The sequence below is a fragment of the Pezoporus wallicus genome, unplaced genomic scaffold (assembly GCF_028554395.1).
Source record: "Pezoporus wallicus isolate ANWC-B61680 ecotype Strahan unplaced genomic scaffold, APGP_CSIRO_Pwel_v1 contig_749, whole genome shotgun sequence".
NCBI classification, from domain to species: Eukaryota; Metazoa; Chordata; class Aves; order Psittaciformes; family Psittacidae; genus Pezoporus; species Pezoporus wallicus.
The window spans coordinates 6101376-6128440 of NW_026641327.1; the positions used below are offsets into that span (position 1 = coordinate 6101376).

General features: G+C 38.6%; 1 protein-coding gene across 12 annotated transcripts in view; it reads right to left on the minus strand.

The window, feature by feature from the left end:
• The window catches only part of FHOD3 (formin homology 2 domain containing 3), a 373066-nt gene that overhangs the window by 1805 nt on the left and 344196 nt on the right, over positions 1 to 27065 (minus strand). For 6 of the 12 annotated variants that reach the window (XM_057423039.1, XM_057423036.1, XM_057423034.1 and 3 more), the window contains 5 exons: positions 25274 to 25464; positions 23051 to 23243; positions 18076 to 18099; positions 15281 to 15452; positions 12866 to 13027 (listed from right to left, as the gene is read on the minus strand). In XM_057423039.1, coding sequence (XP_057279022.1) covers positions 12866 to 13027; positions 15281 to 15452; positions 18076 to 18099; positions 23051 to 23243; positions 25274 to 25464 — 742 coding nt within the window. Of the gene's footprint in view, positions 1 to 12027; positions 12066 to 12332; positions 12410 to 12865; positions 13028 to 15280; positions 15453 to 18075; positions 18100 to 23050; positions 23244 to 25273; positions 25465 to 27065 lie in introns of all 12 variants that reach the window. The other 6 variants (XM_057423037.1, XM_057423035.1, XM_057423040.1 and 3 more) reach the window with 3 other exon arrangements.

The following is a 27065-nucleotide window of genomic DNA, read 5'->3' on the forward strand; positions in this document are numbered from 1 at the left end:
CCCCCTAATAATGAAGTTTAGAGGAAACTCTTTGAGAAATCATCTGCAAACAGTGGTTAACAAGTTCTTGCACTGCTATCATGCAGCACAATTAAGACCTCCAACTTATTGAGATATTCAAGTGCATGTAACGGAAACTGTGTGGTCACACTCAAGGGTCCAGCAGGAGGGAGAGGAGAGAATAGATCAGTTTAGAAAACAAGAGGATAAGAGAAAAGGAAAACATGGTGCAGCTGAACATTTGAAACCGTGCAGGTAGGACAAACGTGATCTATGTTCAACAGTCAAACCACTTTCACCAGTTACTGAGGTTAATCAAATGAGCTGGGAGTGACACAAGTATAATTGTTCATTATCAAAACCTTACTTTTTCTTCAAGGCTCACTCCTCCCTCCTATTGTATTTGCATACTTATTAAACACCACTCGGAGTCTGAATGGCAGCCTTTTATGACATCCCTTTTTCCTACAATACTGATCAACAATATCTTCCAAGTTTAACAATGCTTAGCTTAAAGCAGTACAAGGTTAAATGCAACTGATAAACTAAGATTAAGAAAGACTGACAAAGTACTACCAGAAGGCAATACCCTTCAAAAAATGCTCTGGTATCCATCGTGCAGAATACCCAACAGGTACTTCTGAGTCAGACCTCATTGCTGACACCCTTTTATGTTTCTCAAATTTGATATTCAAATGTCCACAGTAATAAAAGTTAATTTCTAGACATAAGCTATGAAATACCTTAGGGTCTTAAGGTTTCAGTGAATCACCCATTGCTTATTTCTGTATCAAAATGAATTATATCAGGAATGAAAGAACAAATCCAAGAAAGTTGATATAGAAATATTTCTGTCTTACTAACAGCAATGACTTTCCTGTGCAGTGCACACACTTAGCTGCCTGCACTGCCTCTCCCCTGAACATGTTTTTTCTGTACCCTCTATCACATGCAACCAAACATAGCTAGTTTGGCCACCAGACAGTAAAATCATGTTAAAAAAATACCCATACAGGAGACCAAATTTTCATAGGATGACTGCCTGGATGACCTTACATCTTCCCACTGAAGGAAAAAGTGAACTGGAAAAATGAATGTAGGATAAATTCCTACATTTTAGACACTTCTGCAGAACTATCAAACCAAATGTATTCATGACTACTTTTAGACATATCCCAAACTCTCTCAGACCACAATCACTCACATTCACAAAGTAAGGACAATAACACGGCAAAACAAAGCTATTTTTCTTAGATAGTAAGTCAGGAAGAGTGAGGGAAGAAGCAATTGTTATTCCTGCCTGTAAACACTTAATAGGAACTGGGGTGCTCTTCTAACACTGGTCATGTACTGCAATAAGCAAAATTATAGTCTTATATATGACAATGTAAATCTGAAATAACTTTCTTTAGGTCAGTACAATTACTACTGAACAAACAACTGGGCTGATACTCCAACAACTGAAATGTGTGCCTCTGTCACTTCCACCAGGCAGAATACAGTTGTTAAAATTCCTCCATCAGCCTCACTGACAGGATTATTAGTTTACTAGGAAAAGCCAAATGGATTTACAATAACATATAGGTCTATTTGAAGAAAATTACAGGAGTTTATATTCAGAAGTCATAATCAGCAGTTAAGATACCACGGTAGAAACCATCGTCATGGAAAAACAAGGAGGAAAACAAAGGAGTCTTTACATAAGCAAGATTTCTTTCTGAATCTTCAGATGCCTACCTATCACACATACTAAAGTCTTAATCTGAGGACCTTGTATATTAACCCTTGGATGACTGAAGAACTGTTATGGGTCTGCTGTCTGACTCACGCAGTAGAGGCCAGCTGTGGGTTTGTACTTTTTGTGCCACTGCAAAATAAGTAGGAATGAAATTTTCAGTGAATTGCTGAGACAAATGCAGCTGTAATGAAACAAAACAACCTCTCTGCAAGCCTCTGTTGATTATTCTGACTTATCTCAGCCCTCCTATAACACAGAGAAAGATAACTTGGATTTAAGATACTCCAGTCACCCAAGTTTTTAAGGCCAGCAGTTAGGAGAAAAGAACTTCAAACAATGTGGGACTTTGGTAGTCATAGTAAGATTGTCAAGAAAATAGTTAATAAAAAGCAAAGATGCAAAGAGTCTTTTCAGTGTTGGAATGGCTCACATAAACACTGATGCCAGCTGACTTGTATAAACTAAGCATGTGGGGCCAAATACTGCAAAGTACTGTGACTACTGGAAAGATTAAAATGGTCCACTATCAACATGCAACCGGAAGGGTAACAGCTGACGGAATCACGGTCCAGACTCAAATGAGTAACTTCTTGCCCCTACAATGCAACAGGCTAGTCTGACACAGATTAATCCACTTCTAGTTCAATGTATTTTGTACTTATGGAGATGAATGTGGCCTGATAAATGATCTCTATATAAAATTTATATCTAATATATGTGAATTACTCACAGTAGATTTCCTCATCAGAAGATACAGTGGATGGATGCAGTATCAGTAGTAACACAAGAACAAGTTCCAACCCCACTATTCTCTGTAGTGGCTTATGGACTACAGAGGCTTGTGGGTGGTGAAGCCAGGAGAAAGTTATTTACAGGAGCAGGGACTACTCTGGGAGGCTAGTGAACCTTGTCTTGGCACGCTGTTAAACAGATGTCCTCAGACATTTGTCTATTTCCTCATAAAGAGCTTGGTAGGGGTCCTCTACATTAGGAAAGGTCATGAACATGTTCAGTCATCAAAATTGAATGCAGAGAGATATTTTCCTTCCATGTTTTATAGGCATTGCAAAATTACATTTCTTAAACTAGATCTTCACTCTCGCCTCCTCACTGAACTTTGTCGTGTCTCTAACTGGACTAGACATAATATCTTGGCTTGTAAAAATCTTGGCTTTCTGCAGATCACATTAAACTGAGTTATGGAATGTAATCTGGAGGCAGTGACAGTAAAAATAGGCCTTTCAAATGACCTTTTAGGTTCTTTAAGCAATTTTTAAAACATTTGGTAAAAAAAAAGTAACATAGAGAGAAAATAACTCCTACTCTTGTCACAAGCAAAGCCTGCTGAGATCCCATAACCAAGAAATTAAATGTTGTTTTTCTCGGTCAGAGGGTATGATATTCTTTGTTAATCGGGATATCTAGAATTTTATTTGCTATATTGTTAGAATACAGTGTGCTTATGATGAACTCGACTAATTTGACTTTGCCTGCTGGGTCAAAATCTATGCAGATACATAGCACTCACAGTACACTGGGAGTGTTTTTAAAGACAGCAATTCCCTAAGTGTAGCTTTGTCAGAGAATATAATGACCTGGGGTTGTTTTTTAAAGAGATTTCTACTACCCCACCTTTTGTTTTGAAAGGCTTCAATAAACAGCAAAGATCAGTCTGGCTGGCACCATTTATTTTAGCATTTGCAATGGCTTTTGGCATGTGTGCTTACACTTGCATGGATGAGTCACTTGAAATGCAGAATAGCTATGGCCATTCTCCTGCTCCAGAAGTCACAGAATTAGTGTCATTCCTATTACAAAGATGTGGCACCCACAGAACTTTTTGTTCTAGCTGCAAAGGTAGTGCAGCTGCTAGTTGCTGATTTGGAATGAAGAGAAGTCCAGGTAGCTGTAGACTACACAGTGAGGACAGCTGAAGGGCAGATTGTAAAACGCCATGCAGGACAGCTCCATCATCTCATTTCTTTTCATGTATCTCAGTTTTATTTTACCTATCCACACCCAGCTTGCACACTCAGTCTCTTTTTGATGTATTTACTTTACCATATTTTCTTGGACTTTACTCCAATGAGTCCAGCAACGGCAATTTTCAACTCAAAAGTTTAATTCAGAGAGTCTTGGTCATATTCTCTTATTTTAATCCTTTTCTGCATTTGTGTTTTTATGTCACTATCTATATACATTATACTTATGTTTAATTATACATATATCATTGCTTAATATGAGTAGGCCTAAATGCTTGATAAAAATACTAAACCATTATGTGTAGAGATTTTCTTATGGGAATTTGTAGGTGAAAATTTGGATTTCATCACACACTTCTTTTAAGAAGCAGAGCCAACTAATATGTGGTCTTTGGGTCAGCCTCACAGAAAGCTCCACGTATTATTATTGCCATGCAGATTTGCTTCGAGTTCTGTTAACACTTCATAGATGGCAAAATTCTCTTAACAAGAAATTCTGTAGCTCACAGCCATCTCCAGGTGTAACTTACGGGGCTGTGACATAGACAGGAATTGAGCAGTGGAAAAGGACAAAGTGGCATTCTGTAAGGAAATCTTGTGTTTCATCTCCAGATGGCTTACGTTATAGGGAATAAAAGTAACATTGCTTTCATGCAGCCCAGAGAAGCTGGGCTGAGTGAAGAACATACGGGTTTTAAAGTAATAGTTAACATGCAATTGAAATTGTTAAAGTTTCCAATTTTATGTATTCCACAGATCATCATTTACGTAGTCCCAATAATAAAGCAGAAAAGTAGATTTAACTCCTTCCTTGAAAACCTCCTATGACATAAACCCTTCAATTTTCAGGACTTCAGTGAGTTCCACTGTAAAAAGTTACTACTAAAAGCAACCCTGCTGCCATCATTTCTTACACTTAATTTCATTAGTCAGAAGTGATTCCACTATTAATAAGTAAAGCATCAAGAGCATAGAGCTGACCAGCAACTGAGCCTGCATGTAAGCATTGTTTTCAAGACCAGACTATACATTAACAATGAAAGTAAGCCGTCTTACACAAGTGTTTTGGACGTGCAGCCTTTACATTCTACCTGAAATTTTAAAATGTCCCACTTAAGGAGGTAGCTCAGGCTTATGAACACACAGAGCTGTCTGTTGGAGAGTGACTCGGAGGGGAGTGTGACCACGCTTGACTGCCTGGGCTCTGTGGAATACAAATTAATTTTCCCCATTAGGAATCTGTGCTGGAAAATAAAGGCATCACTCTACGAGCCCAACGGATTAAACATAACTGTGATCAAACCAATCTTGTAATTATGCTAATCAAGTGGTGCTATTCTGCCTAGAGAAAGCCATACATATACATACACATATTGTTTTTTTGACATAGTGCTGGGGTAAGATAAATTCAGAACAGCTCCGTGTCAAACATTTATGTTCATCTTCTAAGAGAGCCTTCCCTCCAAACACATTTGAAACTCGCAGCTAGGCGCAGTCGAATTCCTGCTTTCACAGAACCTTGCGCTAAACTCCTTCGTGGCAGCAGAGGGCTCTCTTTGGCAGCTGTGACATCGAGATGCTCCTCTGGAAAGCCCCAGAAGAGACCACTTTTGATATTGCACTTCTTTTAAGGCAACTAGAAAAGCAACCCTGTAACTTCCCTGTCTTTTCTTGCTCTCAAATGAAGCGCTTTCCATCGCAGCTCTGTGATGTTGTCAGCCAGCAACTCACTGCTGCTGATTTCTTACTGAGATGCTGAATATAATCATCTTTCACAGGAACGAAGGACGATGTAAATAAGAAATAAATTACTAACAGGAGATAAGCCCAAAAACCCACATTAATACAGAAAGAAACCAAACAAAATACATATCTTACCAGTATAGGGCTAGCAGTGTATAACTCAACCACATGTATATTCTTAAAACTTACATATCCCACTTTTTGGAATGAATCCGGTGACACGCATTCAAAGCTTTGAAACATACCTTTAAAATATGGCAACTACAATGAAAACAGAGGCCAGTGTAAATGGATTCACTGACACAGTGAATGACAAACTGGCAGAATTGAAATCAAAAACAACTATTTGTATCTCTTGTAAGCTGCAAACAAATTAAGTAAAATTAGTTTTTTCTACAGAACTACAGTTGAAAAAGTATCACAAGTATATACCATACTAACATTATTTATACAGAAAATGTCAATACCAATACCAACACCCTGCGACCTGGGAATATGAGCAGCTTTGTTTCCTACTTATACTGACATCACTCGCTCTTTATCAGCTGCTCATCTCCTGCCAGTTTCTCTCACATTACCTTCAGCTTGTTCTTTCCTGCAATAAAATACCATTTGGCCCAGAAGAGATGGCCAGAGAAATTCCAGCACTCGTAAATCCTTGCTAGAATGGGAGCCCATGGGAGACTGCAAAGCACTCCCTTTTTGGTTCTCCCAGTGCCAGAGACACAGCACAAGGACGTGCCAATGGTCTGTAGGATCCTGCTGGGACAAAGGAATCACCTCCTACAAGGATGCAGTCTTTGCTGAGTGCATCTGAGCAGTGACAGTTCTGAGCAGTGGACACTTCTTCCTCCACAGAGCAGCACATCTGGGTGGGCATTTAATCCCATGAGGTCACAGCCACTATAAACGGACAAGCCATTACAGCAACAGTTTTCTCCTTGTTCCTACACCATGTCACCTGGGCTTGGATAATTCTAACATACATGTGCATGTGAATGTCTGTGTAGTGTTCAACATCTCTGTCCTCCCTCTGTGAACTGAAATAAACAGGGATTAAAAAAAAAATATGGATTTTCTATAAGCACCACATACTTAGTTCTGACTTCTCAGACCAATGCAGTGATTTCCCACTTTTTTCAGCTGCTGTATTAAAACAATGCTACTTAATTTTGAGTAAATACTAAATTGCACAATATATCTAAATACTGGTACTAGAATCCAATGCAAAGTTAAGGAACTTAACTTAATGATGCAGACTGGGTTAATTTTATATCTGACTTCCCTTACATAGAAAAGATAAAGCTGTTTCAAGCAGAGAGTTTGAGGATAGGAGCCCCAAAACAAATAATTTGTATCAGAATAAAACTCATTACAGAAATGACTCATTGATTCCTCTAAAAGAGTAACTGGAAAATGAATTTAAGCCTTTTTTATGAGCATTTTTTTTTACTGGATTTTTAAACAGGCTTTCAAAATATCTTTTGCTTTGAAGGCTACATGTTGTAAAGCTGTACAGAATGATGGCAATTTCACTTTCACAGCTCTAGGACCAGGCAAACATTCTTGAAACAAAACTTGAGATATGAAAGCTACAGTTTGAAACTCATGGAGACTGCCAACAAAACACACAGGTACTACACATTTGAACAGTTAACAAGAATGCCTGCCCCTGTCTGTCAAGATCAGTTACCTTAAAAGAAAGCTATAAAATACAACATTGCAACATGTAACAATGTAATGCAACATTGTAAAGCAGAAACTGAACACTTAAACACATACCTACTTAGAAATGGTATTAATATCAATAACCACAACTATATGTCGCCAATTACAATTGACAAAACTGAAAACATGGAACTATCTATTTAGCCTTCTGCTTCAAACAGATGCACTGAATTACAGCTATTAAAATGCAAGATGAGACCTATAGTCTACTCAACTTATCCCGCCTCTTCTGTGATTCTTCTACAGCTGCTGATGCTGGCATATGGCACAGATGAGATATGGGACTTCCCAGGCATCACCCTGATCAGGTACCTCAATTTCTACAGATCACTGTGATCAACTGTATGTATTATTCTTTCATTATTATGATTATTTTTTATTTATGGTTTTATTTTATGTAGTGGAGATCATGGAGTTTAGTTTCATCCTTTTATTGCAAAGATCTTGCCATCCTAAGGATGAAAGAATGTATTACTTGAAAGGCATCCAAAAGACATTAGCTATCTTGGCATCTAATGGAGATAACCTTCCAGCTGCCAGAGTTTTAAGTGCTTTATCTCACACTCTGTTTTCATTCAATAATCAGATTTTTATTAACTGACTATTCAGTACTCAGCCTTCTGAGGGCTCAGTACTTCATGTGAGGACAAGCAGACTTTGATAGTGAATCTCACTTGTGATATATTTACTTTTTCTAAATGAAAAGAATTGTTGCTAAATGTGCATCACTAACTAGATTGCTCCCTCCTCTAACTTCTGATAGGAGCTACTCAAATTCTAAGTGAAGTTGCTTGCCTTTAAAGCATTTTATGTAGACTTTCTGTATGTAAGGTTTTTATTTTTTTAAAAGCATAATTTCCATTAACTCCTGCTTCTAGTCAGGCTATAAATACCAGAGGAACAGTCTCCCTCCTGGTATTTTGGCACTTCTGCATCTTTTCATAGCCAGAAAAAGTAAGTGGAGAGACATGAAAATAAAAAAGAATGAAAAAAACAAAGGACAGAAGAAGAAAAAGTTAACCAAAGCACCCTATGAATGCCAAATAAAAATTACACACCTTTGGATTCAAATAGTCTCCCGTGCCGCATTTTGTTTACTTACAAACGTGTTTATTCCAAAACAGCACCGCACACGTTACTAAAACTTGTCTCCAAACTTGTCTAAAGCTTGTCTCCATTCCTGGTCCTTTGGCAGAGCTCTTTCCCGTGTTTTGGCACCTGATGACAGTGTGCTAACTCTTATTTCACTTTGACTGAAGGTGCAATTTCATATGAAATACCCAGCCTGGGATGTTCTGCTGTTAAGTTTAAGCCACCGGCCCTGAGTGTATTTGTCTAGGATTCAGGTAATCTGAACTCAGTTCCTATCTCCTCCACAGTGCACTCGTATGAACCTGACAGACTTCTTGGGTGGTGCCTCCCATCCATTTCTGCTTAATGACTATACAAAGTTTTTAATCTCTGCAAGTCATCATGCAAATGCATCAATAAATCCTTATGAGATGTTTCCATATCTCAAGGGTCAGTCAGAAGGTATATTATTAAGCTTACATGTGATTCCAAAGCCTAATAGAAGAACAAGGCATAATCATGTCTCTCTCTTTTTTAAACATCACAAATAATTCTCATCAAGTCATCTCACTTGAATATTGGATTAAATTCTTATTCAATTATTACCTGCTCCAAACACATTTCATACAGTCACAGAATAGCTAAGACTGGAAAGGACCTTAAGATCATCTAGTTTCAGCCCCCCTACGATGGGCAGGGACTCATCCCGCACTTCTCTAACTGACATCTAAAGCAGATTTTCAATGTTAATAAAATATAAGATAAATTAAGAGTGCACACAGAGAAACATTCTGAAATAAAACAAGCCTCTTAACTCTGAAGCATCCACATGGAGCATCTCTAGCAAAATCCAATACAGCCACCACTGTGCTACTCACCAACAAATACTAGTCATGCCTGGGCCCTACCAGATGCAAACAGTGCTGTATAGTCAAGCCATCTTTAAAGAGCTATTTCCTTGGTGCAGTTATCTGAAATATTTAAATTCAGCTCTCTGTATTAAATAGCCTCCTTTCTTGGCTGTTTTTTTGAAATCTCAGTGGTATCTCATGCAGAGAGTTTAATATTTATTTTCCCACTGGGGCAACGCCTGTAAAACTGTTCTGTAAACTGCTAAAATTAACTTCAGCAATTTTATTAATTAGAATTTGGACTATCAAATAAAGTGATTCTTAAAACTTCCATATCCAGATTTTCCTTTGCACTCATTGTTTATTATGGCATCATTTGTGAAGGTCACACTAATCCTATGGGAGAACCAGACAATCCTAATTATATTATTCTTTATTTCTTTTCTAAGTTGATGCTATAAAATACTGTTATAAAAAACTTTCTCACAGAAAGCTGCCCTTAGTCTTGAAGAGCAGAAACAGCCTATTTTCAACCTAATTTGTATTTTATGATTTTAAAATATGCTGAACTGACATCTCCGGAGGCTGGGGTTTGTTGTATACACACAGAATAAGGACATTAGAGCGAAACAAAACAGCAGAAGCTTCCCATGGCAACATGCCTTGAAACTGTCTTTGAACCACCACCTCGAGGGGTGACAGCATTTCAGTTTCTGTGGCTAATTCAATCCTGTGTCTTTCTGATGAGGCTTCTAATGAACGAATACAACTGTGAGACTGTTTTCTCCTATATAACACCACTCCAGTATTTCTGGTAGGCAGGGCACTGACCCCCCATCATGAGGTAATGACTTCCAGTTGGTTACTGTACTTCTAAATGTCAAATTTTATCCTTAAAAACCTCCACTGTGTAAAGGTCTAGCACAGAATTAAGTTCTCTCCCTGCAGATCATCACAGGAAGTCAGTTGCTATGGATTTACCATCTACCTTAGTTTTCTGTAGTCCATTTCAGCCCCCACTGAGCAAATTCCTCCCTACTAGGTCTCAACTGACTTCAGTCATATCTGGATATATCTGTGACCCTTCATATCTTCAACAAACAGACACGGATGTTTCCATCTGCCCTCTGTTGGATGACTCACTGCCTTATTCCTCTTACCCAATTTATAGTTCTGCTGATTACTCTGAGAGTTTAAACTCTTCTATGTCATTAAGATGTAACTAAGCTCTCTGCATACCGGATACAGTCATGCTGCTCAACAGTTACAAAAGGTAAAATGGTTCAAATGATCATGTCAAAATGTCTAATTTTCTCAACTATTTCTTGAACTTAACCTTTTCCATATTCCTGTTTCTCTTTTCCCCTAGTTATAAATGCCTCGAGCATCCTTTTTATTTCACTTCTGTCTTTTTCTTATTATGGCAAAAAAAATCCTTTGCCCATGAGAACCTTTTACTTGAACCACAGAAAACGTTTACAGTGCAACTGCATATGAATCTTGTGGGTTTCTGAACACGTACCTCAGGTCAGGTTCACTAATATCTTTGCTAAATGCTAAGTAAGCCTGACAAGATTTCCAGTTCTGCACTGAAAGCAACGAGACATATGCAATATAACACATAGTGAAAACCACCCCTTTCAACTGAGTTGTGCTTTGATGTCCCTGAATAGATTGACTACCAAGGTCAAGGCAAAAGCCAAAGGATGAGCATGGGAGCCTGAAGATTGCAGGTGGTGAATCAAACCCATCAGATAATAGGCTTTCTTTGCTCTGCAGATAATAAATAACTGCTAACCCATATCATTGAATTATGCCTAAAAAATTACTTTCTAACAGGTTTATGGAGGACCTGTGTTATATTTTTACCTGGAAGATCTGCTTGTTTAATTTGCATCATGCATTGACAAGGGCCAGCCTCTGTTCATTTCTTGGAGATGCCACATTATCAGTCCATTTAAGTGTATTTTAGAGCTAAACTACTTAATTTATTCATTATCGAGGTATACTGACTACCAGAGCGAAACAGTTCAGATAAGATACTCTCTTTTCACACTGTCTTTCACCACATGTCAGCTGAAAGGGACACTAAACTACTGAACTTTATGTTTGTTTTGAAACTGCCTTTTAGTCCAGTTGAAAGTCTCATCCAGATCTTGAAGAACAAACAAGCAAAAGAACTGGTTTCTGTCACAGAATCATAGAATAGTTAGGTCATGATTAATTACAATGGAAATCAGTCCCAGCCTAAACATTTACTGAATGCTTAATCCCCATTAATGTTTTTACTGAATGCAAAAGCCATCTCCATGGAAAAATATATCATATTCATGGAAAAATATATAATATTTTTATTATCAGTATCCTGAGAATATTTTTTTCTGGTTTGGGTTTTTTTTTTTCTGCAGCAAGTGGTTCCTTGGGAAAAAGGTACCTGGTAAAAAGCAGAAATAAGACTTTTTGGTGTGCATGCATGAACGTAGCGCTGCTAACAGAGGAAATATTTTAGCATGGGATAAACCATGATAATAGGCAAACATACAGGAGGTTTATTTGATATGCACAAGCCAACTAGGGTAGTCAGCCCATGCAGAATGCCAGAACTCTCTGGGGAAGTGGGTAGCAGTAGAAGGTGATGCCACAAAGAGGTACGGAACAGTGTGTGACAGAAAGACAGACAATCCAGTGTCAGCTCATTTTCCTTGCTTGGAGTCTGGCTTATCTAACCAAAGTGCCCACTTTGCTTTTGCTCTTGTCACATGCAAGTTCCTTTCTTAGAATGCTGGGCAAAGTAAATATGCTGTCAGCACATACTAGTTTATAGCAATCACTTCTTACACCAAATGCTTTTGATCACCCACTATGTTAGAAAAAATCCACAAAAAAAGGAAAATCTGTGTGATTTTTCACTCACTGTTGTTGTCTCCTCTTTGTCCTAACTTCCCAGAAATGCTAAAAAGACGGATGGAAAGGCAGTCAAAAAGCCACATATAGTGAATAACATTAAACATTAAAATCTTATGCTCTTTGGATGCTTATCCTTCTCACAGTAATGGCAGTAGTCTCTAAACATAAGGAACAAAAACCAACCAGAAAGACCATCACTTCTTAAACACTGTATTTACCAAAGTGTGAAATTAAATCGCTCAAACTTGTGTACCGCAGCTCAGCCCTGTCGCCACTCTACACTGCTGAAAGACCACCTTATAAACATGCTACCTTTTCTTCCCTGTGATGGTTAACCTCCTTTATAACTACTTTGCATCCAAGCAGCAGTGGATGTTTTGTTTCCAGAGCTGTGGAAGGATAGTACACAGCATGAGAGAGAAAGATTTTAAAGGTGAAATATCTCAAAGTACTTTTTGCTTTATGAATAAATTCTACTAGAGATACAACTAATCATCTTTATGTCAGTTTACAGTACCTTAAAGTATTTTAAGCAGTCTCCATTTGATGTCCTGATCTGACTTCTCTAGGTACAAATAAGTACTGTCATCAGCTACAAAGCACCATAAACTATTCTTCTTCTTTTACTGGTATGGACATTTCAAATTCTGTAGAAGACAGAGTTACCCACTGCATACAACATAATTTAAGCAATAGTAAGAGGAATACACACCAATCGTAAGTATACACTCAAGCTACTATGAACTACCAATATGTCTGCCTACGAAAGGCCTAGTCCTTACATGAATACACATAAATATTTTCACATTTGCTTATTTTGTGAAATTTAATAGCTGTATACTCACATGACTTCCTATTTGCTCGTGACCGCTTCCTCTCTCTAGGCACCGCTCGCTGGCTTGGCACTTGGGTGGCAGACTTCACAATGCGATCCATGATCTCATCTGCTGCATCATCTGTTGCATTAGGTGAATCGTCGTTGCCAGCATTCCATGAACCAATACGGCCTGGAAAATCCAGCAAATTAATTGAGGGAAAAGAAGACACAGTCTCTTGCGTCACTTTGGTTTTGCAATTGGGTTTTGGGGGAATTACAGCAGGAAGCTCAGTCATCACTACTTCAAATTTGCCAAAGGAGAAGACTCTGCCTAACGAAGAACATTACAAAATAATACCCTAGAATCTCTGCTGTATCAGCAGAGAACAGAGAGCTCAAATGCAATTATAATTTTCTATTCCCTTCAGCCTCAGAGTCTTATTCTTGACCAGACTGGCAAAGGTCTGCTAGAGACTGACTATAAACCAAGTTTCCTTCCACTCCTATTACAGAGACACTAACACACATGGCACATATTAGAGATTGATGCAAATCAGCAAGACAAGTCCTATGCACCAAAAGAGAGAAAGAATCAGTTTCTGAGCATCTGTATCACGCAGCCTATGGCAAACACAACATGAAAAGGGCAAAAAGCATGTTTTGACATGTCTCATTGTCCTTTCCACAATGAAGAATTCACCTTCTCATCGCAAAGCTGTATGTGTCCTGGCACAACTGTGTGTACTCTGTTCTGAACAGAAGAGCAAGAGTTGTTGGCAAGCTGAAAAGCTAAATAAGCAATTTTGGTTAAAACCACAAACAAACAAGTGAGCCATGTCTCTGAACTGAAGGCTCTGTCATTCCTCACTCCAAAGACACATCTTTGGGTTCCTCCACTACAGGCATGTGCTTTTTGGTTTTTTTTTAACGTGAAGGCTAGTATGCAGTGTGAACACTGACAGTGAGTTTTGCGAAAGAGTGGCTGTGGCAGAATTGCAAGCAGCTAAAAATTCATTTGCAAGGCCAGTCTACATCGGGAACCTGATACCAATAAACAACAGCCTTGATTAGCACTCTGCTCTCCTGCTTGTGTCCTGACTCTCATCAAGAGCAGTTCTGTTATGACAGTGCTCATGAGAAGCTTCTGTCTGGCTCACCCGTCCTCTGCCTCTGCTGTTCTTCAGGTGAACACAAGCTGACTCTTATTATCAGGACACACTGCCTGTTAGCATTCAGTGGATTACTTCAGCTATTCTGAATGTTGCAGTGCAGTCTGAATTATTTCATCTTTGTACTTTAAGTAGTTGACTTGCTTCTTAAACTGAGGCTGTGAAACCTCTAAATTAGACAGGATTGAGCCTTAATAAATTACACACACACAGACTCAGTGGTGGATAGTCTGCTTGTGCTATCAGTGGTACCAGAAAAGAATCAAGAAAGTGTAAGGTCTCCAAATGTGAGGGAAAAGAAATATCAGAAGAGAAAACTTAAGACTTGGTTTTTTGTGCATCACCTTTACTTCAAAACCATCTTTCTGGTATCATATGTATGGGAGGAGGTGAGGGGAAAATGAAGGAAAATAAACTGGTGAACCCACGGTCTGTAAAATGATTTAGCATAAAGAAAGCGGTTTAGTGGCTGCTTGAATGAAGAGGTACCAGCAAAATTATGTCTTGGTCAAAACCCAAGTCTATCTCATTGCCAAGAATGGTTGTACCAGTGAGCTCACGTGAGAGCATCAGGTGTTGGAACTGGTGGATTGCTTCAGGTTTTCATTTCTTCCCTGTCATGCTGTGCCATGCTGACACTTGGAAACAGCAGAGCACTGTGGACCACAGAGAAAGACGCATCAGCCAGGACAGCAAGGAGATGCAGGGCTATCCACCTCAGCTTTTTATGTTCCTAGTCTCCACTTAATCCACTATCTCTACAGTTTAGCAGGGAGGTGATTAAAAGATTTATCACCTCTTCCTTACACATTTTCCTCTCCCCACTCATTCCTAAATTGCAGCAAAGCCCTTTCACTTCAGTTTAAATTGGTACTTTCTACTTGCTTCTATTGAAAATAAAAAGAAAACCACATCACAGATTCTCGGATGCCTCATTTTGCTTTCTTCATGAGAACAGGAATAATATTGGGGTGTTAGCTGGAAGCCAGGTTCACAGTGGGGCGAGAGGTGGGAATTTCTGCAGTCTTGGGCTCCCAGTGTCCCCAGGCACCACCTGGGCTGTGAGACACATGTTAAAACTTCAGGCAAATCCTTCTACATCTCTGTGCCCCATATCACAACTTCCAGCATGGAAACACCACTGGTGTGTTTTTCCTTCCCCATAGACCCTTTCTGCTGCAAGTGCTATGCAAGACAGCCACGACCCACATTTGGGCCACTGTGTGGCTACCATGCCACAAGAAATGTAGCCAAAGGAAACTCCTGGCACTTACCTCGGCTGGCCCGGCTTCGAGTGCGGACCCCGAGTGTTGTGGTGCTTTCCCCACCGATGGAGGAGGTCTTCAGTACAGCCTTCATGTTCTCATGCTCTGCAGCATCTTCGGCATACTGCAGGCCCTGGGGCTGGCTCTGGCAGGGGGGTGAGCTGCTGGAGAACTTGCCGGACTGAGGGAGAAAACAGGTTTATTGTTTTAACAGAAAACAGCATGGAGAATAGGCCAGAGATGTAATCGTGAATTGCAAGGAGAAAAGTGTCCCCCTGGGCTTGGAGTGCAGCTATTCCCCAAACAGTTGCTCCTCTCCCAGGGCACAAACCCTGAGCAGAGATAAACTGGAAACAAGGCGACAGCAGGGAGCAGATACAATCAGAGGGAAAACAGATGTATTGGCTTAGGCTTTAGAAATTTGACCTTCTGACAGTGTAAGGTACAAAGCAAGGACTTGCTTTGAAACCTTTCACCCAAGCTGGAGCCAGCCCGGGGTCAGGTATGACACTGAGGGGAACAGCATGAGACCTGACACGAATAAGGAATTACTTTTTTTCTGTTCAATCACCTTTCAGTAACAAGGCAAAATGTGGAGACTGGTCTAGGAAGAGACACCTTCTCCTCTTGTCTCTCTGCACTGCTGCACAGAAAATTCCCAAACTGGTCTAAAACACAAATATCCACAAGTAACCTTAAAATACATTACTAGTAACGCTGAAAAAATCCCCTGTCGCAAATCACCCAGCCAAATTATTTCATGGCCAACACACAAAAATTGCAGTCAGCAGTTAGAGGAACAAACAAAACCTTACAAGAGATTTAGGAATCTGCCCTCTGCTTCCCCAGCCGCCCTGTGATTTCACTGTCACCACGACTACATGAACAACAGCAGCTACATTATCTGGGCACACATAGTGCCTGGATGCAGCAGCTCCACTGCTTACTGACAGCAGCCATCTAGAAACTGATGAAAACAGCAGAAACAGATACTTTCTAAGGAGAAGAGCTTGCACTGCTGGGCTGCTCTCCCTTCCCGGCCTCAGCCTATAAAGGGATGTGATGTTTGTAGATGCTTCACTGCTCTTAGCTACAAGAAAGGCTGAAGCATGTTTAAAATACAGTCCTGGCTGCAGAAAATACTATCTCTGTCAACAGGAAACAGGCATCAACAGATGATAATTCTCAGTCAATCAGTCCAGCATCAGAAACTGAAATATGTTTTCTTTTTGGTTTTAATCTTTCTCACTCTGGCCAATTCAGCAGAGACGAAAGAAGGTGTGCTGCATTCTGTTCTTTCTTTGCATAATAAACAACATTAATTATTCTCTTGATGGTACCGAGCCAGGCAGGTGACGGGATGCAAACTTGCAGAGCCTTTCTGTCTAAGAACAGTAAAGTGGAAGAAAAGACTGGGCCCTATATTCCTAGCTTTGATCAAAAACTTGGGGCTGTCAAGGCTACAGATTAAAACTACTTAATCTGGAAAACAATGACAGGGTGATTCTATTTTAACATTATGACTTTTCCGGGTAGGATAGCAAGTTAACTGAGTAGCAAAACAATAATCCCTACAAGGCACTAAGATGAATATACCAGTGTGAGATTTATTTGTTGATAGTGAGAAGTTTGTTTTCTTCTTAAAATATTATCTTGCAACATTCTGATGTGGAAAGCAGGCAAGTGCTAGAACTTCATATGTGAAATTAAAAGACAGAAAAACATGAGAGAGAAATTTCTATGAGAGTGCATGCCATTTTTGCATTAAGAATACTCTTACGCACAATGGGTTGCAAAGCTAATCAATACCATCTCAGGAAAAAAACCCTAAAGGATAAAGCCTTCACGTAACTGTTATGTACTATTCACACAGGTTAGTTAAATATTGGCATAAACAGGTTAATTCATGTAATTTTCTTCCTGCACCCCAAGCTGTACGGCTAAAATCATCACTGAGGCAGAAGCTCTATAGCTAGCCCTTTTATTTCACTTCCTTGATTTTCAGATGTTGCTGTAGATTAATGCCCAAACCCCAGACTCTTGAGCAAATGACTGCCATTATGACACAGTGAGCATTAACCCACATTGTTTACGTTTGGCGAATTGGAGAAAGCTGTAATGCTCAACAAAAAATGCATTGCACAATAGATGCTTCTCAAACCAGTACATTGTTTTATTACGAATACAGCTACCGCATTATGGTTCTTCAGTTATTTATTCACTCCTTTATTAATTTTCAATATCACCTGCAGGAACTATTAGTGATAAAGACATGAACTACTCCATGGCTCATCTCTATGGCGATTGAAGCATCTTATTTGCAATTCATACAATAAGGATAACCATTACAGTTTGCTTTGCATCCCTATATCCTGAGGCTTTGGAAAACTTTATAAAATAACACAATTTTGACTTCCACAGCTTAATGATGAGTATGAAAATACCATGGTATTCCATGGCCTGAGGTAACTAATGATCCCCATAACATTCAGACCACTGTTTCGGGTATCAGGGATACTTTTCAGTTTTGTAAACAGACATTAAGGAAAAGAAATGAGGAAACTTAAAATTATTAAGGCCTCAGATCAGGATATCCTTATTCAAGAGAATAGGTATGCTTATGGTTAAAGGTGACTGTAAAAATGCATTCTTATGATTGAGCCGAAAAGGTATGAGAAAAATGTCATGGTTCCTAGTTGCAGTAGAGCAGATGGAGTTGATCAGTCCATATTATCTGTGTTAGAAATTAAGTGTCACAGAACACGGGGGACATGGAAATGACATGCTCTTTCAGAGAACCATACCTCAGCATCCTCTTCTTCATCAGTCTGCCACTGGAAACAAAGGACAGGATAGAGAAGGACAAATAGGAAGATTAAGGAAAGACAGTATGGTCAAACCACGACAGAGTAAGAGGTAACCATGGTGCTGTTTATGCAATTGTAAGAGACATAAAAATACAAATTGTATAAGGAATTAATTCCTGACTCAATCAGCTTGCTTGTTTTTTTAGTGAACTGCATGTAGAACAGCCTGTGACTGTCAGTAGTGTACATAAAAAATGCTGATTTTTCTTAGAGAAGTTATGAACTGAAATTTCCCCTAACCCATCCTATAGAGAAATGATGAACTGAAACTATCCCAACCCATCCTATTTCTTTCCCTTGAGTCATGAGGTTGCTTGCCCACTTTCTGCCCTGTGGGAATCGAGAGCACTAGGAAGGAATCAGTCTCCTTTTTCCAGCTCTGTTCAGCACAGGGAGGTCTTGGCTGCTCTTCCTCCCAGTGCAGAGGTCAGCTTCTTGGCAATTCCTTTTCTCTACACTTAAGTACATCTAATTCCATTTTAAGACATGGCTTTTCAACTTCCAGTTTAACAGAGCACTCAAATCAAATGCTGAGTTGTCTCTGAATAGATGCTTACAGTTCTTCAGTAGCTGCTTAGTATCAGATCCTGGAAATTAGAGAGGTGCAGTTATCATTTGTCATTCGAGGGCTTTCACCCTCTGTGACAGCAGGAATGTAAAAGTATCTTGACAGTTACACTACATAATGCAATGGGCATATCAAAATATTGTGGCATATGGAGTGCTCTTACATTTGGGGATTTACAGGGAGTTAGGAAGGCCTTTAAAACTCTGTTCCCAAATGCCTGGGGAACTCTTCATTGGGTTATAAGATGCCCCACATGGAAGGTTCCCAAAGTAGAACAGTTTCCCAAGTATCTGGGCTTCTTGTTTCCATAATTTTCAGTTTCATTGCTTGTGAAGTACAAACATAGGCCAGAAATTTGATGCATTTTATATTTGTGGCTTTTGTTTGTTTTTTTAGAAGAAACATTCCATCAATTCTATTCTCCTCCCCAGTGTTACTAATACATTTTTTTGACCTTATCTCCATCTCAACTATGATTTCTGTCTGGGCTTGATACATTCTGTTCTAGAAACATTCATCATGAAAAATGAAAGCCTGATTTACTTTGGCCCTCAGCTTAGTTTCAGCACAATCTCCATAAGAAGATTAGCTGCGAGAGTGCTGAATAGTATATTAACATTACTTTTTAAGGGTATGTTTTATTCAAAGAGTGAGATGCTTATTTTTCTTTGGACACAGTGGCACTGACAGAAACATGGGCAGATGTTTTGCAGAGGGACCTTGGCAGGTATGTTCCCTTTACATTAAAAAGATCCATTTGTTTCTTTCCCAGGTGGCAGGAAGTCACACCATAAAAAAATTTGTCTGAAGAAGGCCACTGTTCGCTTTTTGGCATGAACAAGAAACAGAAGGGAGAATAATAGGCAGCAAGAACATACTTGTACTCTAATCCATGTGTACATCAATATATTAAATAAAAGGAGGAGAGCAAATTATGCTAAACAATATGCAAAAGGCACTCAAGAAAAGGTGAAACAGCAGAGTATACACATTACAAAGACTGTACTCCAAAAAAAGTGTATGATATTAATACTTTACATCAAGCTAGATTTGTACAGAGCAAGTCCTTATCTGCTGGCCTTCCTGCCCATTTAACTGAGCTAAAAGTGCTTTGCTGTGGACTTAAGTTTAGGGCAATGTGCTTCTCTGTTTGTAATATTACCAAAATTACTGAAAGAATATTGCGATAGTGAATGCTCGCAGGCACAAGATGTTAATTCTAAGAAAAAAAGACTGCTTGATTCTTCTGTCATCCAGTATTGGCTATTGCAGGACAATCTGAGAACTCCCTCCTTTGGTCTTATTTTTTCCTTTAGGCTAACATTTCTATGCAGTGGATTTGCTGTTTCAAAATATTATTTATATTACATAGCAATTTTGGAAGTGAGCAGAGCTTCATAAATCTGGGATACAGATGCTTATATTACCCACTATTATTAAAATTCATTACAAAGCTCAGACTTATATCTATAATTCCATTTTTTCTTATTTTGCTTGCTTGTCATTTTTAGTGTGCTTGAAGTGAGTGCTATCATTGGCCAAAGCCAGATATGAGGTTGCAGAGGCAGACAATTTTCCCTGTGAAACTGTGGCAACTCACTGTTCTCTTTTTCTTTTCCCTAATTCCCCCATCTTTCTCTCTTTTGCAGACAACATTCACCAAGATTTAAACTGACAGTGCTCCATCCATTTCAGCTATTAAAGAACATACAAACATAAAGATCTCTGTCGTCAAAGGCTGAAAGACTAGAAATATTCTCATTGTCTTTCTCAGCCCTACTCCATGTGAGCAGTTGCTAAAGCTGATGCAAGTTCTCCACGTATGGAGCCAGCAGAGTCTCTCTACACAAAAAGCCAGCACCCCTCTGCCATCCAAGTCTGCAGGGGGGACCATGGTTTAGGAGATACGTGCCTTCTTGTTAAGAACTGGCATGGTTCTGCCTTAATCCTTTCCCATTTTTGCTAAAATCCCTCTTCTTCTGCCTAAAAGCCGCGTACTATAAGGTGATAAAAATGAGATCCTGAGGAAACTTTCTAAAGGACAGGGAGGTAAATATCAAATAACCATGCAATCCTTCTAAGTTACCAAAAGCAGAAATAAAAATTCCACAGGACTACTTCTTGTCTTATTAGAACTACTTTCTACTAAGTTTCTTTCCAATCTCAAGATCGGAAGTTTCTTCTACCAGTGTACTACAACTAGTTGAATACACTGTCAGTGCATTACTGATATCTCTTTCCTTTCCAATGCCTTCAAATATAAAACGCTATGAAAATCAAGACCAGGTACAAACCACAGCCAACACAAAACTACAATAAAACTCCCCTGTATCATCATTCTTCACACATAAGTATCTTCCATCCTGCTGAGTTGGAAACTTGTTTTGAGGTAGATCTAACTTTGAAGTTCACAAAGGAAGCTGTGACAAATAGTCTGATGCAATTTTAATCCTGTTTTACCATGCACTGCAATCAAATGAACTGTAAATGCGACCGTATTGCTGGGCTACAGTTAAAGAGATTTAGGAAGTCCTGAAATAACCATATAGCAACCTGAATAATTCCCTTAAAGAACATCTCCATGAAGGGAATTTTAAAGAATGTGTAGCAAAAAATGTGCAGCTGTCTTTCTGGGGACCTGCAAGACATTTTTAGGTGGAACACTACCTTTCAGATGGCAACTAATTATTTTCAAATCTCAACACTACCTTAAGACTGAACAAGACAACTTCTTCCAACACTATTTTTTCCTGGGAAAGGCCTAGCTGTCTCCTTCCTTACATTTTCAGAATACAGCCACTTTCCCTGGCTCTGCTCCTCACTGACTAGCTGTCAAGCCCGAGCCTTCTGGCCTGAAAGGGTCCCTTCTCTCTGCTTCCTGAACTCAAATGCCAGTGATCAGATTTCCTTTTGCCTCCACATTTCCTGCAGCAACAGGACATAGAGAAGCTGTCTGTCCTGCCATAACCAGTTCTTCTGTACGGGTAATGCAGAAACACTACATGATACGGTAGGAAAACTGTAACTCCTTCTCAGTATTGTTTAAACTAATACTTATTGTTTAACCTAGTAAGTACTGAAGCTGAGGAAATGAATATTTTAATTTACCAATCTCTTTGGTTTAATGCTATCTTTTAGTTCCTCTAGAATATGTCAGGAAAACCAAGAAATAATTGAAGTGATCTCAGTTCCCCACTGGTAGTTTTGAAAACTTGTATGACTATATTAGACGCTTCACATAAAATAAGTGCCTCTTCCTTAACCTGAGGCTAGACCAAAAGGAAAATCTTCGGAGATAATAATACAGGTTTAATATTTTTTCTAGATGGGGCAGATTTCCAAATTTAAAGAGGATATTGCCAGGAAAAATGATCGTGAGTCAATGACTTAAATACAATCTCAATTTATATCAGTTTCAACACATATGTATTTTTTTGACCCACACAGCCTGAGCCATAAACCTGTAATCAGCGTAGAGCTTTCCATGCCAAAGGCAGGGGTAGCTTCATGTGCAACGAACCACTCACATCTAATTGAGACTCCAGATTTGGATTTTGAGACAGCTGGAAACTTTTATTAAATACTGGCACTTCTTAAAACTTTATTTGGATTGAGTCAAACTACATCAACTTAAAAAAAAAAAAAAGATTAAAAAAATCAAGGGGATTTTAAAGTTTACTATGCGGAGAAAACTAATCTTAGTTTAATTTATTCTATCAGCATGCGATCATACTTGCAATCAAAAAGTCTGCAAGGTAACAACTACTGTGAACATAAATTTGTCCTTTCTTTCAGAACCCCGAAGTAGTCTGTTCCCATAAAATTGGCTGCTCTGTCCTTTAAAGTTAAGAAGAAAATTGCTATGTGTGTGCATGCACATATATATATACACACACACTAAAAACAGATAAAACACTAAGATTAAGGATTATATTACAATATTAAAAAATGGAGAAAAAATCCATTTAAATTCGGCTGTAACCATGTAAATGGCTACAATGCTATAATCTAAATGCTTTTTATTTTTCTTTTTCATATTCTTAGCTGATCAGGTATACATACAGCTCCTGGTGTTTTTTAGATATTTTGGCCACTGTCTGTGCAACACGCAGAGATGCACTTTTTGCATGCTTAATTTCAGTTTGCTCTCATTCTACAAATTGATAAGGAAGCAAAAAACATACAGTCAAGGACCTGAAAGTTTTGTCTTCTAAGAGAGCAGAGTTCATTATTTACGGTAGCAGAACCTTTCAAGAATAAAAGAGTAACAGCACTTCATATATGACATTCACTGAAAGAAAGCTTTAAAACCCTGCACTGTGGGAGACATATTTTGCCACTTACATCTGTTATCATTTTCCCTCTGGTCTTGTTTCTTTCCCTGTGGTTTGCTCGTTTCTGTTTTTGCTGCAGAACTCGTTCCCTGGTGGTGCGGTATTCCAGAGCAAATTCACTGATGATTTTGCAGAATTTATTGATGTTCACTTCACGTATTGCATAAGGAGGATGGCCCATAAATAACAAAAATGAGTGAAACCTGGAAAACAGTGAGTTCATAAATGCAAAGGAAAAAAATCTTTATTGATGGTTTCTGGAAAATAAATAAATAATTAGCGAATCATTTATTACTTTATTAGCTCCCATCATTTCTTCTGTGCTACAGAATTTTCATGGATGCTTTGCATAACACTGGTATGTTTTATAATTAAAACCATGAAAGTCTAGTCTATGATAACTTCATCCCAGTCCACTTTCCCAGGCTGATGAAGGAGATTAAGATGTTTATGGAACTCCATCTACTTTACATGACTAATTTGGCATGTGAATGACCAATTTCATGTCAGTTATAGAAAAAATATTTATTAAGTTTCAATTCTATTTATTTGTATTAAGCGACTTCAAAGAGGCTGTTACGATGTTGGGGAAAGTCTAGACAAGAAGAATGCAGATTTACAGGCTAGCAAACACAAGAAGAAAAGAATTTCTGGTTCACAAAACTGACCATAAAATTATATTATCTATTAAGGACTTTAGTTTGGGATACTCTCAATTCACAGTTTTACTGCTTCTGTGGAATTCAGAGCTTTTGCACTATTTGCCACTTTTACTATTGCTTCTATACTGTATGATTTACAATAGTGCACTGAATGTTTAAAAATGTATGGGAATTCCTTTTAACTGCATCTGTGTCCCTGATAAGAATATGTCTTCCCAGTCCTAGAAAGATGCAAGTACATGGACACATTTTTTGAGAACTATAGTAGTAGCTTTAGGACATAATAGGAAAGTAAATTTTTTTCTTGTTTTTACAATGCATATGGTAAACACAACCAAAAACTGGTGAATTCACTTCCCTTTCACTGCAGTTAGGATTTCTGCTTACTTATGGCAGGAAAACTAAATCATGAAAACAAGAGGAAGAGCTGAATGAACTTCTCAAGCATATATCCACAAATACGTCCAACTGTGTCTAGTTCTGGGCTTCTGAGTTCAAAAGAGACAAGGAACTACTGGACAGGGTCCAGTGGAATGCTATGAGGAGGATTAGGAGACTGAAGCATCTCTCTTATGAGGAAAAGCTGAGAGAGCTGGGCCTGGAGAAGAGATGACTGAGAGGAGATATTAACAATGCACACAGATATGTTAAGGGTGGGTGTCAGGAGGATGGGCCCAGACTCTTTCCAGTCGTGCCCAGCAACAGGATAAGAGGCAATGGACACAAACTGAAACACAGAAGTTTCATCTGAATTTGAGGAAGAATTTCTTTACTGTGAGGGTGTTGGAGCACTGAACAGGCTGCCCAAGGAGTCTGTGGAGTCTCCCTTTCTGGAGACATTCCAAACCTGCCTGGACACATTCCTGTGTAACATGCTTCCGGTGAACCTGCATTAGCAGGGCTGTTGGACTAGATGATCTCCAGAGGTTCCTTCCAGGCCTAATGGTTCTGCGATTCTGTGAAATCTGGGATCATTTGGTATCCAGATCCTAATTTTGACCACAGCAATTTAGAAATTATTCAGAAGTTGGACAATCTCTCAACATTTCACTAATAAGCAGGTACATAGATAAATTACTCAGTTGACTTAAGCTATATTTATGAATCTGAAAATAAAAAGCTCAGGTGTATTGCGTAAGTATCATGAGTATCCACATTTAAAGGCACTACAATTACTGTTAACTCCACTGGATGAAACTAAACCCAAGAGCAAGTTCTAAGGAGAGGAATCTTCTGCTGTGTAGGAGTAAAACACATAGCTGTAGATCTTACAAATAGGTAGGAGTGGTGCTGCATATAGAAAAATTCATTATACAAGACTCATTTCAACCTCTGCATATGACAAATTTGTCATTAGAACTTAATGTTTTGTTTTTTTTTGCTACAGGCTGATTTTGTTTATCAGACAGAAACTATAGCAATCATAAAGCTGGTAGCTTTTGGAGTTAAAAGACCTGGTAACATTGCTTGCTGAAAACACTTATACAAAAGCATATTTATGCTGTCATAATTTATAATTTTAGCAAGTCATTTAGTATCAAGATATTGCTGTCACCAATCTAATTCTGTACCTGTTAATTATTCTTCTATGAACAATCTTCAGGATTATAATTCTTTCTGCACAGTCTTTAAGGAACTCAGACATTTTTTGCTTCAGAGTTGGCTTCATTTCATGCTTTGCTATAGCCTTCAGGTGATCCCACGATGCTTTGCACCGCCTTTCCATCTGACACAAGTTTTCCTGGAGTTGTTCAAAGTCAACCTGAAAAATAAAGAAAAGGAAAGAAAATGTAACACTTTAAGCAAAAAACACTGTGGTAGCATCCTTGGATGTCTGTACAGTGCAATATATGTGTAAGAAAGTGTCAGCACACAACATTAATTCACATTATTAATTACTATTACCAAATAATTAAGAAATAGCTCCCTTGATTGCACTTGTCTAGACATGAAATATCACTTAAGAAAAACTGAAAACAAATAAATACCCATATACATCTAAATTTTGTTTCAGTCTTGGAGGCCTAGCACTAAAGGAAGAGACAATAAAATATTGTGATAGGTTTTTTCCTTGGCTAATAACTTCATGCCTGCACCAAGCAACTGCATGACTCAGTTATTTCTGAGGTAATACAAATACTTTCTTTTTTGTTAGTCCTTTTCTCTACTACTCATAGCTTTTTATACCCTGTTTACTGCTCACTGTTGTTCCCAGCCAACACTTCTCCAATTTAGGAAGCACTTGGATCTCTTCCATAGCCATGCACTGACTTGTTAATAGATGATCTACTTCTAATCACAAAATTCACAGGCCAGAATTTTTTAAAGCTCTACTGAAAGTAAGTGTTGTTTAGTGATCTCAGCACTAACTTTCATCCCTTGATATACAGTACAAATTTGCTGGCTTATAGCAAGATCATATAATGCCTTTGAAAGTCTCTCAACACAGTTAAACGAATGACTGCATCCAACAGTAACATTCATCAGTACAGAAGCCAATGCATTCCCCAGAAGGTGAGAGAGAGCTTCTCCTTTATTCATCAACCAAAAAAGGTGTTCAAGTCGCAACGGTCTACAGAAGACATTCAGGATGTGCTGCTAACGACTGGACAGAGTGCATTAATGACCCAGCCACAGCACACAACAGATGACATAGTAAAACTATTCAACATGTTCTTGAATTCTGAGGGAAGGAAAAATTTATTTTACAATACCACTTCACAGTTCAGATGAACTCAAGCTATAAAATACAGATTTAGCTCACAGACTCTAAACACGTCAGTGTTTGGGATGTTAGTCTGGTACTCCAGCTAATTCCTTAATGCTAAATGAAAACCAGTGTCAGAAACAGGTTTTATTTCACTCTTTTTAGCTGTGTGCAGTATCCACTGCTGAGACCTATACTGAGGATAGCCATAAGAAATGCATTATTATTATTAAAAAGCTCCTGGTATTGATTTGATTTGTTTTTGCTGTGATTTATAAAGTGATGAATTTTTCCTCTTCACAAGGAAATAAAAACATCCTTTGATCCATTCTGCTATTCAGAAGAGCCCTGCAGGCGGAGCAGCTGTGGGGTTTTTGTTTTCCTTACATCCATATCAATGCATATGGTGTTTTCCAGGTCAGTATTTTCACTGTTGATGATAAACACATTGCTGCTTTACAGATGGCTTATGTATATATACACATATAAAACACACATGGGGAAAAATACTAGCATTCCTATTAAGAAAAAAAAGCCAAGAGGAGGTATTTCTAGGTCTTAACTAATAAGAATTATTCAACCCAGTTGGGGAAGTCTCTCAGCCCCTACAGCAGATAAATTTAATTTTCTGATATTTTTTCTGACAGCTTTCACTG